This window comes from Gobio gobio (assembly GCF_949357685.1).
Source record: "Gobio gobio genome assembly, chromosome: 22".
NCBI classification, from domain to species: Eukaryota; Metazoa; Chordata; class Actinopteri; order Cypriniformes; family Gobionidae; genus Gobio; species Gobio gobio.
This window is the reverse complement of record NC_137118.1, coordinates 27,639,871-27,657,998: the sequence shown is the minus strand read 5'-3', so window position 1 is coordinate 27,657,998 and position 18,128 is coordinate 27,639,871. Positions and strand designations below refer to the sequence as shown.

Sequence of the window (18,128 nt, the reverse complement as noted above, 5' to 3'; positions counted from 1 at the left end):
ACTATTCTCAAATGGTGATTGTTATTAGAGTGTCATTACGGAGTCATTTTGTCTTTCTCCTATCCTGGTTTAATATGCAGCGAGACATTTGTAGACTGATTTTCCTGAAGTGTCCAACAATGGTGCAATGAAAACATTGTGTTTATTTGAACATTCCAACACAGTAACACTACCTCAACCAATAGCAGATGGAGCGTTCAGAGAACCTGCTTCAATCATTTTTCTTGCAGTTTGTCGACAATTACACAGAATAAGACTGTTTGCATTGCAGTAATATGGTTAAAGTGCCTGTATATTATACTATTTTTAAGGCTCCTAATTTTGTTTTTGGGGTCTCCTACAATAGGTTTACATGCATCCAATGTCAACAAAAACTTCAATATACAGTGCAGCATCAGCTCTTCTCTCAGTGTCTGAAATAGCTCGATAAGATTCCGAGAGCCTGCTCCACTCCGATTGGTCGGATGGCCCAGTCAATTGTGACTGGTGTACTCTGTTCTGATTGGTCAGGTGACCCAGTCTTTGTGACTGGTCTACTTGGTCAGATGGCTCAGTCTGATGTAATCGTGAAAATGTTGCTTTTCAGCTACAACGACAGTATTTGTGGGTCAAAGTAGATGTTCACACACAGCCAATGAAGACCATAGGTGGGCATTTGTTACAAACCCACATAGATGTGTTACATATGTGAGACTCGAATTGCTGATGACTCGTTTCGACAGTTCAGAATCGCTTCATTCTTGTAGGAGACAATAACTTCAAAACTTTTATCTTTAAAACTTTGCAGACATTACATTCACAAACAGCTATATTACACGCTACATGAAAGGTAATATCCAAAAAAAGCATAATAGGGGCACTTCAATAGCCATGAAAATCATGTCACAATATGAAGATAATGCCACAAAGGCATTAAAAAAAAAACTTTATATTCTTAGAAATAAGCTTCATTTTCATTATTTTAAGTAAAACCATTGAAATACGGTTCAGACATGTTCTTGAAAACACACTTCATGATTATCATAATAAGTGTAACTTACAACGAATATTTAAGAGTGTCGTCCAGTTCCATAATGGCTGCCTGGTTACCACAGCGATAGCAGTAGTTTGGTGCACTGAAGATAGTGACAACATTCCTATCATGACACCAGTTATACCCCTGAAAAAAAAAGTAGTAGTTGTTTTATATGATCTGATCTTAATTGTCATTCCACTGAAGGGTTGTGAAGAGTTGAATTGTGGATCTCACCTCCATGACCAGCTGATGGGCACGGGACACTAGCGTGAGGCCATTAGCGTGGTTAAAGGTCTCAGAAATATCCTGTCCAAAGGTGTAACCAGCTCCTCGTGGAGAGATTCCCCAGCCACCACGATCATCAGGGTCTGACCACAGCAGGTCACACATGGGTCCCTGAAACACAAACACACACAGATTTACAGCCAATCCCCTTAAACCAGTGAAAGCCCTCATGAGAATGTGTTTTATAGATGCCATGTATCTTAAACTTATTTTAATTACTCTTGACATTTACAAGTACAGTATCTTGGATACTTCATCTGAAGAGCTAATAAAAGTTGAAGAGACAAGGTTCTACAGAGTCACATGGTCACAAGAGTTCAGCTCAATACCCATGAATCTGCTCTTGATAAGAGCAGATGAAACGGGGTTCTTGCAGGTTTCAGAAAGTCAAATTTAAGACCTTTTTAAGACATTTTAAGACCATAAAGATTGAAATTTAAGACCTATACGACGCATTACCAAAATTATTTAAATCAAAGAAATAATAAAAAAAGCAATGACATTAGTAACCCTCCACAGCCAACAACGTGCCAAATGCCCAAAACCTTAGGCCCAAAATGAAAATAGGCTAAAACAAACTTGCCCTCAAAAAGAATAGATTACAAAACAGCATATTAATAGCCTAATAGAGATTGAACAGGGGATGCACTAAGGAGATAGGATAAACTAGGGATGCACGATTTGGGGAAGATATCTAATTGCAATTATTCTGGTTAAAATGCAAATATTTTGTAATTTTTTTTTACAAATGAAAAGTGTATGCATATAACATTTTATACATTAATGTTTATATATTAACAAGACTAATAATAATGATAATATTCAATAAATACAAATATTTAACAAAATTAGAAATATTACTATTACAATAACATTTTAATTATTAAAAAATTATAAAATAGAGTATTTAAGAATAAATATAACAATATAATAATAATACTAATAAAATAACATTTATATTTTACAGAAAACTTATTTTACAAAAAAAACTGCTGGGTTACCTGTTAATATGCAGACAGCCTATGACTAAAACTCATTAGAAAGGTCTAAAGATTTATTGTATAAAAAAAAAAAAAAAAATTATACGATATAAATTTCTTAAAGTCTATGTATTTAATATGAAATATGAGCCTCTTATGCATCCACTGTGGGGGGAAACAGGTGAGAAAGATTCGCTTTCACGATCGCGTGAACTGGAGAACTGTCATCAGAAGAATAAAAGCCGTTTGATGTGTCAGTGGTACAATCCGAAAGAGACTCGCGCCAATAACATGAAAGCTGATTGGCTGCAATATAAGATGCATGCTGGTCTCACTTGTAGTTGTAATACAGCGAACTATAGTTGGACTAGCGAAAGAAAGAACTACAACAGCCCGGAATAAACAAACAAACACACATGCTGACGGAGCATTTCAATAAGCATTAGAGGTACCGTTACATGGACGTAGGATAATTTAAGACCTGTTTAAAACTATTTAAGACCTAGAACTCAATACTTCAGAGAATTTAAGACTTTTTAAGGCCTAAAATTTAGATTTTGAAATTTAAGACATTTTAAGACCCCGCGGGAACCCTGTGATTATTGTAATATTATTCTAATTACATGTATGTGGGAAATCACGGCATGATTATGTAAAGTTACCATTAGAGGAAGTTAAGTTGGTGGCTTGGTTCTATGGTAATGGTCATCATGGCCTCTGGTTAGATATAGTCTTGCATTAGTGGGTTCAGATTGAAGGGGACTGAAGAAAAACTATTCTAGAATGATCAACCTGGAGCACGGGCTTCTAGGATATCAGTTAATCGCCTTTGTCTAGTGACCAAGACTAATGGGTTTGTGATAAAGAGAATGTAATCCGGCCGGTTCGAGACTCGAAGTGTTATTGAGATCCAGATGAACGGGTATAATTTCAAAAAAGAGTTAAACAGATTAATCAAATGTGTATTTAAACTATTATACAAATGACCAAATAACCAATCTGCCTTCTAACCTAAATTCGAGGTCATGATCAAATGGAGTCAGATAGAAGTAAATTGGAATCAAATTACTTTGCCCTGCTGAAAAGAAGGATTTTTACTACTATAAAATATCAGCACGACAGTGGCAAGGGATGTAACCGGTGTTATGCCTGAACATCGGTAACACAGACTTTAGCAGCAAGCCTATTACCCGTTATTATCAATCTACTGTGAAATATAAGAGCTTGTTACTGGAACATAACAAACCTGTTTGTTTTGTATCACTAGTGCAGTGTCTGTTCTCTGAGCATATAAACCCTGCCAGAGCGATACCTGCCGCTTCGAGATTCCTGCCTTTATTAGAAAGAAGAATATGTTCAGCCCCCTCCCTCCGAAACTTCGAATATTCGGTGTTGATTACTACCGTAGCTTAGAAGCTCAAAAAATGGTAATCGGACCAGCCCTACTACAAACACTGATGTCCCCTTTCTTCAAGCCACTGGACGCAGCCAGTAGTATGGATGCGACCTGTGGTTGTACTGACCTCATGTGGCACCTCCTGCAGACGATCCAGCGCACGAATGTGATCCAGTGTGTCTATGGACGGAGAGAGACCACCGTGCAGGCAGAAGATCTGATACACAGAGAGAGAGAGAGAGAGAATTATAGGAGTTATCGACGACAGCCATCAGCAGGTGTAAGAGGAATCTACAGCAGAGAAAATCTGGTATTATTCTTAATAATGTGTATTTCTCAGAAAAGGAGGATTCCTCACCTGTCCATCCACCAGGGCTGTTAGGGGTAGATAGTCAAAGAGGTCTGTAAAGTACTTCCAGACATTTGCGTTGCCGTATTTCCTCAAGCACTCGTCATAGAAACCATACACCTGTGTGATCTGTCTGCTCTCGTGGTTACCTCGCAATATCGTGATGCGTTCTGGATAGCGAACCTACAAATCAATTAGACAAAAGGAGTGTCAAGAAGTCTAAAATGTTTGCAAGACCATCATAGCAAATGTAGTAAATGTACCTTTAGTGCAACAAGAAGTGTGACTGTTTCCACTGAGTAATATCCTCTGTCTACATAGTCGCCCATAAACAGGTAGTTGGTGTCAGGTGACTTCCCACCAATTCTAAAGAGCTCCATCAGGTCATGAAACTGGCCGTGCACATCTCCACACACTGTGACGGGGCAACGCACCTCCTGCACATTCGACTCCTTAGTGAGAATCTCTTTAGCCTGCGGGTGTGAGAACAGGACAGTGCATCAGTCACAGTAAGAGTCCAGGGGCCTTGTGTAGAAAACATTTCGTAGATTTCATCCTAAAAGCGTGCGTACACACTAAAGCTAAATTTTGCATACGCACAAAGGTTTTCAGATTTATAAAACCATGCATACGACAGAACCTGCACAAAATTCCCTTATAAAACCCAGTCAGCGGAAGATTGTGCATACATGCATCTTCACCCCGTCCATATATGGAGCTTACACCGCCTAATTTTACTATGCATAACGTCATCTGCATATCATTTCCATATGCATATTCCCATCTACGTGATACCACATTTAACAGTACAAGACATGAGGAAAATATGAGACACGGACTATAAATGGCATTTTATGCAGTCACATTACTAAAAATCAATTACTATCCTTGTCTAGTTTTAGAATAAATACTACAACAAAAGTACTTTCAGAGAAAAATTTGTTATTCAAATTTCTTTCACTGGCCAAATAGTATTTTTAATACTTTTAAACTAATCAAATTGATTACTTTTCTTTTGCAGTGTAAATACTCAGTGCGTCAATGACAAAACATTTGAAAAAAAAACGTGCAAATCTTACCGTTTCCTTCAAATTCTATCCTTCAAATACAGTGGTATTTTTCATAATGTTGTGAAGATCAAAGGAGGAGTTATCATTAGGCTACTGTCTGTCATCAACAGCAACATGACATCAACAGCACACCTCCGTGCAGTAGCGGTTGTACAGTATTGTCATCGAACCTTTTCAAATCGGCCAATGGACCGTTCGACCACCGAGCGAATCCAGCAGTGTCTGCCATAACATCAGAGTCAAGTGCGCATTATAAATATTTTCTCAGAACATGAGTTCTGCAATTTAAAGAGGATAATGCGACAAGAACTCTTCTCTGTCATTAAAACACTAAAACGTACTACAAATATATACAATTTTTGTTTAACTTCTGGATAATGAATCATGTAATTTGAGTGTTTAACTCCATTAATGAAGAGCCTTTATCAGTATATGAGATCTGTGCATTCGGTCTTAAAGTGACAGCAGCTTAATAAAATCTCTCTTTTTTTGCCATATCACCCACCCCTAGTTGATGCATTTAACGGTTATGGTTCATCCAACATTGTGTGCATGAAATAGATGCTGAACAGTCAAATTGAACCATTGGAGAAGTGTTAATTAAACTTCACATTCGGTCAATGATTTCAACCCTTCAAAACCAATTCGGCCTAAAAAATTTTGGCAGCCAAAAGTAAGTGTTGTGAAAGCATTCAGTGGGTCAGTGCATGCCTATTCTGGGCTAGTCTCAGATGTCACGCCTACAGACCGCTGGCTGAACATCTGATGCATATGGCATACTTAACTAGAAACCCTTCAGGATTTTCGAAGTCATCATCTGATTAGTTGTATTCTACAGGATGCCCAGGAGATGTGCGTGTGAGATTGGCTGCTTTGTCAGTCAGGCGGCTCTGGGCCGTCCTTGGCCAATAAAAGGTAAAATGGAGTCCAGACTTTTCGCCATCAGTCTGAAGCTCTGGCTACACTAGGGATGGCTCGATACCACAATTTTGTCTTCGGTACGGTACCACAATCTAATACCGAAGTACCGATATTAAATCGATACCATACAGGGTCTGAATTTTGATGCGGGTATTGTGCATAGTTTTGCTCACTCTCGCAAGTTTTGGGTTTATGAAGCGGGAAATTACCGCAAATGTTTATTATTAAATTAATCAACAAAGATTGTCACATCAATCAGTCATTTGGAAACTTTTTTGTAAGTAATTACAGCATTACTGCGCGTCTCCATTGCTTCTGGCTTGAAAAGACATCGCACCTGCACTATAAAAGCAATCTGCGCACTCAGATTCAACACTTTCGCTTCGGTTGCGGGACAACTGACGGAAATCACTGCCCACGCCTTTTTAAACCTCGCCAATTTGAACATGCAAGCGATTTTATAGCATTTCGTAATACATATGGGATGAGAGCTCTTTGAGAGAGAGTTTTCTTTGCGCTCATGCCAACAACAAACACACACACACACACACACACACACACACACACAAGCCTAAAGAGCTCGCGCATTCCAAATTAAGTTGTTTTTCCTCAGTCAAATACACACAAAATTATGTCAAAATGTCAATCTTTAGTGAGTAGTTAAATAAACACAGTTGGTTATGTCTTTCGCGGATGTAAATAGTGCAATAGTATGCGTGCAAATATTATGAGGTCTAAACGTCACTGGTTGAAACGAATGCTGGAGATTTCTTTATATTTAAACGATACGATCTTATGCATGTGCGTTAATCAGTGTTAAAAGAAAAATGTCTAAATTAGATCGTTAGAATTATGCACTCACCTGTCGATCTCTTAATGTCTTACAAGTCAGGAATTAAGTGGCAGATGCTTGGCAAGGTTTGATGGTTCTTCAGCAGTTTTATAAGCAAAGTAATTCCAAATTTCACGTCTACTCGTCTTTATTAATGAGTTTTGTGCGTGTTGAGTGAGATTCAACTGCTGTATTCATCTTGTTCTGTTGCCACATTTGCCGGTTTCGCGTCAGTTTTTCACCTAGCGGTGAACTTCGGAACAGCAGCATATACCGAAATGAGCAAAATCATGATATCGTACCGTTTGAAATAAAATATATACCGGTATTTTTGCAGTACCGGTATACCGCGCATCCCTAGGCTACACAGGCCTGGGCTTACCTCAAACACATGGAGCAGTAAAACACCTGACAAGAACATTTCCAAAGCCCAATCTGGTTGTTTTTAAAGGCCAGAGTATACTTCACATTGTATGCGTACGTGTAAAGCGCACTGAACGCGCACCGCCGGATTTGTAGGCGCAGGTTGTACATGCGCATTAAAATATTTGCAGTATTTAAATGGGTTGTAACTAGGGATGCACCGATACCAGTACTCGGGTGTCGGTCCGATACTGTGCTCATGTACTAGTAAAACTACCCTGATACAACTGCACACCGATACAACTTTATGGCAACTAGGGATGGGCATTTCAAGCAAAAATGATATTCGAAGATCGCTGGGAATTATTCGATTTTTATTCGAAAATCGCAACTCCTCCCCCGCATGCACGCATGTACGCATGTATAGGCTACACACATAAACAGAGAGAGAGAGAAAGAGAGAGAGAGAGGGAGAGAGACCATTCACACTCTCAATCTGTATGATAAACTGTTTAATTAATTAGGGAATAGGCTATATCAACTCAAGCCATATTATTGTAACATGCTGAAACATATGACTGTAATGTGACATCGCCCCAAGTTACCTGATAAATGCCACAAGTCTACAGCGTGCGCGTGAGACGATGTGTTATTCTTCTGTTGTCTCAGGGCGTTTTTACTCTGGCATTTTAGTTCGGAATGGGGCACGGTTAGCATGAAAAATTGCTAATGTGAAAGCTTACCTACAGAGCTTGGTGTGCACTGAGGTACCGAACCCGAGAACACACAACCGGAGTTCGGTTGCTCTCGGAGCTGAGCCGTGATTCACGTGAATGTGCAAACAACACTCGTTCACACTTGTTCTGGAAGAAAGTAACCAGCGCATGCGTTTTAGCCGATTACAATGTCATTAGTTCAATAACATACACGTAAGAGATGATAGTGTTGATGATTTAGCTGAGATACGATCGCGAGAGCGAATTAATGGCAATTCACCGTCTCCTCAAAAGAGTCTGTTTGCAAGCAGCAAAGCCGCCTTCAAGCGACACACATACGGTAAACCCAAGTGTTGTTTACTCAGCTGCACATAATAGCACCAAATTAATTGAAAAAAGCCCAATATATTGACCCGCGTTCTGTTTTCTATCACGCCCGTGCACGTTTGTGATGACGTAAGATGAACGCAAACGCACCAGGGTTCAAGTTGAGTGTGAAACCAGACCAACACTGCGGAGGCGGAGGGAACAATCAGACTCGGACCGCAGCAAACGTGTCCAGTATAAAACACCCTGAGAGCTGACTGGCAGCTTTTAGGAGCTTTATTGGCAGCGCCTCTGGTTACATGAACGCGTCAGCACCACATCAGCACCGACAACATGGGGATTTTTTTGGACGATAATCGCACATACTATTCGATATTCTATAATTAAATAACTAATCGAATATTCGAAAATCGCGACCCATCCCTAATGGCAACGCATCTTTGGATGCCGAGCCGTGCGGAAAGTTACAAAATTCGCCGTGCACACCCCGCAGCCAAGTGAAAAGGGGTCTCGCACTCAACGCGCATGACTGCGATGACTTCATTTTTGCTGCACGCACCCTCGCGCTAGTGTGGACGCAACGAGGATAAACCAAGCTTAACCTCTCGTGAGGCAGATAACTCTCGGTAGTGAGTAGTGTGGAAAGTGAAAGGCTGTTTAGTAGGAATGTGCACAATGACTAGTCCGAACACTTAAACTATGAGTACTCAAATCCCATACTGAATGCCGCTAAAAATAGATCACATGCGAAAGCTTGCCTTGCATGATGATCTTTGTATTAAACTAGGGCTGGGCGATATGGCTGAAAACTGTATCACGATATAAGCGTTTCATATCAGTTGATATCGATAATTATTTATATTTTTAGGACCTATGTAATATAAGGACCAGGAGAAAAATATTTTACATTTAAACATTTTTATTTAAAAAATGTCTGATTATAATCCTTCAGTTATAAAGGCAAAAATGGCAACACAACCATGGAAAACACTCAAATAATTAAAATATAAACACAAGTCTAAAATCACAATGAACACTTAACAATTATCTCTTAACATTAAAGGGTTAGTTCACCCAAAAATGAAATTTCTTCCATTAATGACTCACCCCAATGTTGTCCCACACCCGTAAGACCTCTGTTCATCCTCGGAACACAGTTTAAGATATTTTAGATTTAGTCCGAGGTAGGCTTGCTACGATAGTCGGTGTTGCCGGTGTTACCGGTGTTCAGACTCAACACCGGTTACATCACTTGCCCACGTGGCACCACCCACTGTCTTTTTGATTTTTTTTTTATAGTAATAAAATAATTTAGTTCAGTTAGAGAACAGACAATAAACAAAAACTGAACGTATCTGCTTAAGAAAGCAGGATCCGACCGTGAGTCTCGGCAGCGGCAGGAGTCATTCATCAGATTTAAGAGTGAGGAGCTGACTGAGATGATCGAGGAAGATTTGGTTTCAAAGTCAAGTCAACTTTATTTATATAGCGCTTTTAACAATGCAGATTGCTTCAAAGCAGCTTTACAGTGTTAAACAGGAAAATAATGCAGCATAATTTTATTCAGCTGTATAGCCATTCTGGAAAAAACGCTGATGTCATCAGTTCATTTCAATTATCATACAGTGACAGTTTGGGCTTTAGATCAATAATTCGATCAGTAATTTAGTTTAAATGGTTAATTTAGTTTATTAATTAGATTTATTTCGATGTTTAGTTGAAAAATGTAGTGTCCCCAACTGAGCACGCCAAGCCAGAGGCAACAGTGGCAAGGAAACCAAAGTGAAACGTAAAAGCACCTATTTAAGGGAGTTTGTCATTTGTTTTGTTGTTGTGCTTTTCATTAAAAATAATAGGCTAATGAACCCACAATTCAAGCAACCCGCAGCCGAATTGGCGCTAATTCAAAACCGAAAGTAAAATGTGCATGGCCGCACAGAGCGCGCATTGTTTACTTTTGCCTGGCTCCGCAGTGCGAGCCTCTGCGCTACGCTGACTGCGCGCATTTATTTTTGCCGCGCGCACCCTCGCGCTCGCGCGGGCGCGTCGAGTAGAAATAAGGCTTTACGGACGAACGGTTATTAATTCATGCCGTGCATCTCAATCATAGACTGATCAATGCCTGATCAGTGCCCTGACTACTGAACTAGGGAACTGATTGAGACGCACCCATGACCTCACAGAGCGCGCATTTACAGACGAGCTGTCATTCACGGTGTGCGCACTGGTGCGTTTTCAGTTCAGAGCGGTCGTGTGCATGTTACTTTCGGTTAGATAGAATTAGTGATTTAAAAGCCTCCGCCGGTGATACCGGTATTACCTGTGTTGTCACATATCAATTAACCGGTGGGAAAATTTCCTCACCGTCACATCCCTAGTCCGAGGGCTTTCAGTCCTTTGAATGTAAGTGTATGCACACTTTGCTGTCCACGTCCAGAAAGGTAATGAAAACATCATCAAAGTAGTCCATATGTGACATCATTTGGTTAGTTAGACTCTTTTGAAGCGTCGACAATACATTTTGGTCCAAAAATAACAAAAACTAAGACTTTATTAAGCATGGTCTTCTCTTCCGGCTTTGTTTGAATCCGCGTTCACGACGCCACAGTGACGCTGCTGACGTAAGACGCTGTGTTCCGAGGATGAACGGAGGTTTTACGGGTGTGGAACAATATTGGGGTGAGTCATTAATGGAAGAAATTTCATTTTTGGGTGAACTAACCCTTTAAGGTGCAGTGCCTCAGTTATTTCTTTGTAACGGTTACCGTTTAGATGCTTTGTCATAAGGCACTGATGCAGACTAGTACCTCTCCATGTAGATTCGAAGGCTGAATCCGAAATCCTTAAATAGGGCACAGGGGACAGACATTTTTAGTGGTGTCCAAAACGATAGTGGACGTTATTGAGTGTAGTGCTGGGCGGTATGACCAAAAATTTATATCACAGTATTTTTCTGAATTATATCGGTTTCACGATATATGACGGTATTTTTTCCCCTATGCATGACAGGGTGTTAATTAGGGATGTGACGGTGAGTAAATTTTCCCACCGGTTAATCGACGTGTGACAACACCGGTAATACCGGTATCACCGGCGGGGGCTTGTAAATCGCTAATTATATCTAACCGAAAGAAACATACACGCAACTGAAAACTGAACTGAAAACGCACCAGTGCGCGCACACACCGTGAATGACAGCTCGTCTGTAAATGCGTGCTCTGTGAGGCCATGAATGAAGTTCGTCCGTAAATGCGCGCTTTGTGAGGCCATGGGTGCGTCTCAACAGTTCCCTAGTAGTCAGGGCACTGATCAGGCATTGATCGGTCTATGTGTGAGACGCACGCCATGAATGAATGACAATTCGTCCGTGAACCCTTGTTTATACTCGACGCATCCGAACAAACGAGCGGGAGGGTGCGCGTGCGGCAAAAATTACGTCATCTCAGAGTGTCGGACTCGAAAGGAAACAATGCGCGCTCTGTGCGGCCGTGCACATTTTACTTTCGGTTTTGAATTAGCGCCAATTCGGTGGCGGGTTGCTTGAATTGTGGGTTCATTAGCCTATTATTTTATATGAAAAACACAACAACAAAACAAATGACAAAATCCCTTAAATAGGCGATTTTACGTTTCGCTTTGAAACCAAATCTTCTGCGATCATCTCAGTCAGCTCTATGATGAATGAAATCTGATGAATGACTCACTAGACTCACGATCGGGTCATGCTTTATTAAGTAGACACGTTCAGTTTTAATTTGTATTGTCTGTTCTCTAACTGAACTAAATTATTTTATTAGGATAAAAAAAAAAAAACGACGGTGGGGCAGTGCCACAGTGGGCAAGTGATGCAAGCGGTGTTGAGTCTGAACACCGGTAACACCGACTATCGTAGCAAGCCTAGTGTTAATCACATTTTCTACTGATTGAGAGAGTAAATACTGCAGTAGATTGACTAGAATGCCCGTTTGTGATCAGACTTAGTGCTTGTATCAGTGCATACATTTCATTTTAATAAGACGTGATGAAATGTCCGCATACATGCTTCTGGTTCATGTCTAGAGCACTAGAGTATATGAAATATGTCCATAAAAAATTTAAACGCGCTCGCTCTGGTCTATATCAGTGCTATATGATCCATGTGGTGAGCGTTGTTAAACCCATCGCGGCGTTCCGCGCAGAAACCGCTCTCTCTCGCGCGCCGCGTATAGTTTGAATTCTCTACTGTAATCAAGGGCTGAATCCAAATCGCCCCCTATAACCTCAAATAGAGCACTATTTGGAGGGGAAGCACTTTGTAGTGGTGTCCGAAACCCTAGTGGACGTTATTGAGTGCACTCATTCAATCCCACATCGCACCGCAATGAACACACAACGCTGTCCGACTTCACACACGTTTTCATTCACTCCTTCAAATAAAGTGATAACGTAGGGAAAAGTGAATGAGAGTATAGGATTCAGCCATAGGCTGTAATGTGATCTCAACTGTGCTCTGACTGCTCTTACTACAGTGCATCAATGAAATGGGTCCCCTCTCAAACAATGACGCTCTGCGCTGCGCTCCGAATGTTGTTTAAGCGACATATACCGGTATTGCGGTACCATCAAAATTCATATCTTAAAAAAATAAATACCGGTATACCGCCCAGCACTAATTGAGTGCACTCATTCTACTCCACTTTGCACCGCAAAGTCAAGAATAGCACAACGGCGAGCACATTGAGTATAAACACGTCCCCAAACAAACGAGGCGTGCTAACTTAATAGCCTATATTATAAACAGATTTCCTGAAATTAAAGTTAGTCCAAATAAGTCAGCACATTAAGGTATTGTTTTTCGTTACCACAGCAACTACTTGTGTCCAGGTATGAACGCACTTGACGGGCAGCAAAATCGCAAGAAAAGCTTGTCGTGTACTGACAACTATACATTATTTAACTGTATTTTCATATCTTTAGGGTGTTGATATAGCAACTGTTCAAGTGAAAAGTTCATTCATAATGTTTCTCCTTTAATCCAATATAAAATGTCATACCGTATTGTCCCTCATAACCAGTAGTATAAAAAGCCTAAGAAAGTGTATACTAGTTCGACATGACATGGAAGAAAACAGAAAAGTTTTACGTAAGCTTACAAAATCCTCCTTCAGCCGCATGGAGATTTATCTGAAGCTGCCGCGAGTGCCAGAGAAAACCTGAAGTAAAATTAAATGATTTTGTTTTGCTGCAGATAAACACTTTTTAGAATATATGAATTTCAAGATATAACATTAACACAACGGTAATTTAAACATAGCCTTTGTAAAAAAAAAAAAGAAGAAACGCAAAACATTAAATGTGCATAAAAAAAAAATTATATTAACGACTAGTATTTTCCAAGTCATCTAGCAGCAGTACTAACGTTTAATCGACCATTCCCGCACATCCCTAGCTCAGTGTCACACATTGTAGATGAAAACAGAATCCGACGCATAGCTGATAATGCAGAGAAGCTTCTTTTCATCCAAAAGAACCTGCCTCTCACTTTTCCGGAAAAGGCTGTATGGCTATGATAACATAATTTCAGTTGTTCTGCTACTACGTTGTGAGGTACTGAAATACACTGAATGTGTTACAGGTTACATTTATGTGAAATTGGCAGCAGTGCCATGTTTGTTGAGGAAAACAGCAAGTTGAATGTTAAAATGTCAGCAACAGCATCAATTTGTATATTTACATTGTTAACAGTCAGAAAGTGAAAAACATCTGATGAAAATAAAATATTGTTAGAAGAACTGTAATGGTATTAAGTACTCGTATCAGTACTTGGTATCGGCAAGTACCCAAATGTAAGTACTTGGTCTGAAATAAAGTGGTATCAGTGCATCCCTAGTTGTAACTCGTATTGAGAGATCAAAACTGCGCATGCGTCGAGTGCATGTGTACGCGTACTAGTACAATTTTCACACTCATTAATGGTGTTTGATATAGCAAGAGGCATTATTCCTCTCATTTAGTGACTTTAACAAACTGCAACAATTGTCTGGACATGAACTCATGGGTCTTAATCTGGTCTTGTGAAGTGACCAGTTAAGCACCACTCAAACTTTCATCAAAAAATGTAATTATAAATGCATGCTCACAATCTCTCTAACACTGAACTGCACTTGTGACACATCCTGCCTTTACTGGAATACTGAGGCTGAATTGAGAATAAAGACAGGCTGCTTCTATAAGACTGTCTGAGTGATTGCCTAAAGTTAAAGGTCCCATTGCATGAAATTTTCATTTTATGAGGTATTTCAACATTAATATGAGTTCCCCTAGCCTGAATATTGTCCCCAAGTGGATAGAAATGTTGATCGGTGTAAACCCGAGTTCTGGCTGTCTTTCTCTGCCTTTGAGAAAATGACAGGCCAGACGAGCCAATCCTGAAGTCTCCTGCTTTGACGTCCAAGCAGGAACGGTTTCCTCCCTTTCCTCCGCCCAGAGAATCTGGCACGCCCATGCAAACGCTATATTTGTCCTGGAGAGATCATTGCTTTTGAACGAGTGAATGCTGGCAGTTTCTCAGTGTTTGGATGTGCAAATGAAAACAGAAGTCTTTCTTCAGTTCCTTCTGATCTGTGATCGTTGATTTCTGATGTGTAGCAAATTATTTATTATTCGTGCAATTATTTATTATACCCGACAGAAAGGTGTTTTCTATCTTGTGAGTCAGTGTTTTTGTACGTCCTCGTCGCGTCTATCTGTTCTAAAATGTGCATACAGTATTTTCTGCTCAACATCAGCAGTCACATCTTTACAGATAAACTTCACACACGCCGAAGCTCGGCCTTCAACATCCCCGACCCCCAGTACTGCATCTGGCCGACAGCGGAGGCACCAAACGCGGCGTGAGATTAAGCAGAAGGGGGGTAAGCGTGAGGGTATCCGGCTAGGCTAGCCAGCTTTCCCCACAATAAACTGGATTACATTCGATTACTGCTGTTGTGTCTTTGTTTGCGCTGTGTAACGTTACTCAATGCGCGTCACTGGCGCTTTTCATATGATTGGAACATATCTAGAAATAATGCTATACTCAACACTTACTAACTCGTTCATCTCGCTGTAATGGTACTTTGCATGTGTTACAAAGTTGGTAGAATAATGATGAAGACGAACTCGGTGTGACTGGGACTCGTGTTTATTCAGAACTCTCAGATACAAACACAATAAACTCGCGCTGACTGACAGCGCTCTCATAACTCAGTAGTTACTATAAATAACTTTGTTAGCAATCGCTCCGTCTCCGTGATGTCCGGTTCGCGAACGAATCATTCTTTTGAATCGGTTCTTTTTAGTGAACCGAACCAGTTCACCAAATCGGACTGAATCGTAAACGGTTCGCGTCTCGAGTCAGCGCTGATCCATAATTTACTAAAGTTACTAACTTTCTGACATGAGTGACAGCCCCTCCGACTAGAAATAAACTAATAACCTGAAGTATATTCTAGTAACAACAGTTCACCCTGAACTGAGACATGCTGAGAACTGATGAGAAGTGAACACAGGTCCATCGTCTCTGGCAGACTCGTGCCTGCTCGTGCCTCGTTAAACCACGCCCCCTCCGCTCATTTAAAATGCAAAGATGTCAGCCAATCACAACAGTGGGCGTTTTTACTGAAGTCTCACAGCAGACACGCCTCTTGAAGCAGGGCATTCAGCCACAGGGCAAACAGCAGTATAGAAAAAATGCCTTTTATTTCTAAATTATGACATTTTATGATGTAAAAATCATACTAACAATATAAGTACACCTCAGGAAACACTATAAAATAATAGAAAAATGCCATGCCATGGGACCTTTAATAGACCATGCTGGAAATCCTCAAGACAACATGCAGCTTTTAAACATGCAAAGATTAAGGCATATAACATTAAATATTAAAAGACACTACAGGGCTTATCTGTTGATGTGCATGTTTGTGCGCTCTGTATCGCTGTGAAATCAAATCAATACCTGCGGCGAGAACAACCCCATCACCATGGAGACAGTATGAGTGTGTTTCCATGGAGACATTTGGTCCCATGTCTATTTAGTACAGTAGGAAACAGTTTTCTTTACTTTTTTTTTATAACATAGTACATGTGATGCAGCGACCAAAGGTGTTTGCCTGACATATTCTTAAAAAGGCATCAAAACAAAAGGGATAATGTTTTGTTATATGAAGACTCATTGGCCAAATCAATGTAAAAAGCATTTATCTGCTCTTCCTGAATAGCTGTATTGGTTTTGGTAACATGTGACAGTTATGAAAAACACCTCTTTGTGTTTCTAGATTAGCAATAGCTCAATATCGGTTAATCATATAATGGATAAGGTTATTTTTTACTTGTATTGTTATTATTTACTTGTATTACTTAGGCCTTTAGTTATATAAAACAGATAACCACACAATGTTTTGATAAATCTATAGATCTTCTCAGGACTTATTCAACAGAGTCTAGATCCATGGAGTCATGGTGACATCAGACAGATGTGAGGTAACATCTGTGTCACATGTAAACAACAGTGTAGTGACTGCAAACAGAAGCAACTAGAGTGTCTTTGCTGGAGGTTACTATTCAACCAGACAGCCAGTCAATTTCAAGTTATATAGACTGCAAATTACATTTATGTAACAAACACTGACATGAATAAACTAAACGACACAAATTAGAACGCCATTTCTGAAAAAAATAATAATATTGAGCACTCTGTGTTGGCTGAGGTGTTACATCAGTCAAATGATGCTATAATAACTTTAACACTGTCTGCACATTAAATAGATTGTAACGTGATAGAGACAAAAACATGCAAATCAGGAGCATCATTTCAAGAGACCCTCGACACGTTTTGGTGAGCAATATGAGAATTTTTAAATCGCCCAGATCGATCTGCCCTAGTCATCGTGGGATATCAGTAGACACAGTTTCTAGACAGGTTACAAAAGTACCAAGGAGTTCCCTATACTTTTTTTTACTGTACGCAACAATATACTTATGTTGAAGGACTTCCTAGTTTAAAAACCAATCAAAACAGTTCGTATTTATACTTTGCCAAAAAAGTTTTGCTAAATGTCTATATCAGTGTGTTTTAATGTAAATCCCATGAATTGCATCAAAAAAAATTGTCCAAAGAATTTTGATTGATATAATACTGATGCAAGTAGTTGTACTTTGTCTGAAATGTATGTTACGTTTAATAGTACCGTTTATGTTTATTAAATGATCAATATGAACTAATAATGTATAAAACACGAGATTTTCTTTAACGTACCTTCTCGCAGAGTGTTCTCACTTGGTTCTCGGTCAGCTGTTTGCACTCGTTCAGCTGTTCGACCCATTGGTCTAATTCTTTCGTGAACGTTTTATCATCCATCACCGGAGCGATTCTGCGGTAATTCTCACGGATTCCTCGGTAATTAAATCAGCAGTGAGTGCGCGCGCACTGAACACTGCCACACTCACGCGCTGGGCCGACGCGAAACACAAACACTGCTGTTCAACTAGGATATCAGCTCATTAAACACCAAATGCCGTGTCACGGTGTTTTTTTAAATCTAGGCTTAGTGGTAACGGATATCTGTCCTTCGACGGTATCCGCGATTTGTAGTTAATAAATTTTCAGTTGACTCGTCGCGCTTCCGACCTTCCTCATAAACGCGCTGTGTAATGGCCGCTGCTATTGCCGCCCGTGACGTCACCAGAAAGGCATTCCACCGAACGATATGCTGCCCCCTGTGGCCAGGAAGACCACGGACAGCTCAGAAATGAAAAGGTAACACTTTTGTATTAGTTAACATTAGTTAATGCAGTTAACGCGAACTAACCATGAACAACACCTCTGTTCAGCATTAGTTAATCTTTGTTAATG

General features: G+C 40.0%; 1 protein-coding gene across 2 annotated transcripts in view; it reads right to left on the bottom strand.

Annotated features, from left to right (window-relative positions):
- The window catches only part of ppp2cb (protein phosphatase 2, catalytic subunit, beta isozyme), a 21,880-nt gene extending 3,921 nt beyond the window's left edge, over window positions 1–17,959 (bottom strand). The window contains exons 1-6 of one of the 2 annotated variants that reach the window (XM_079805370.1): window positions 17,532–17,959; window positions 4,289–4,498; window positions 4,035–4,208; window positions 3,804–3,893; window positions 1,250–1,411; window positions 1,041–1,159 (exon numbers count right to left, since the gene is read on the bottom strand). In XM_079805370.1, coding sequence (XP_079661496.1) covers window positions 1,041–1,159; window positions 1,250–1,411; window positions 3,804–3,893; window positions 4,035–4,208; window positions 4,289–4,498; window positions 17,532–17,633 — 857 coding nt within the window. In that variant the 5' untranslated portion in view covers window positions 17,634–17,959. Of the gene's footprint in view, window positions 1–1,040; window positions 1,160–1,249; window positions 1,412–3,803; window positions 3,894–4,034; window positions 4,209–4,288; window positions 4,499–5,104; window positions 10,020–17,531 lie in introns of those variants that run through there. The other variant, XM_079805371.1, reaches the window with a different exon arrangement.
- Window positions 17,960–18,128: the final 169 nt, after the last annotated feature.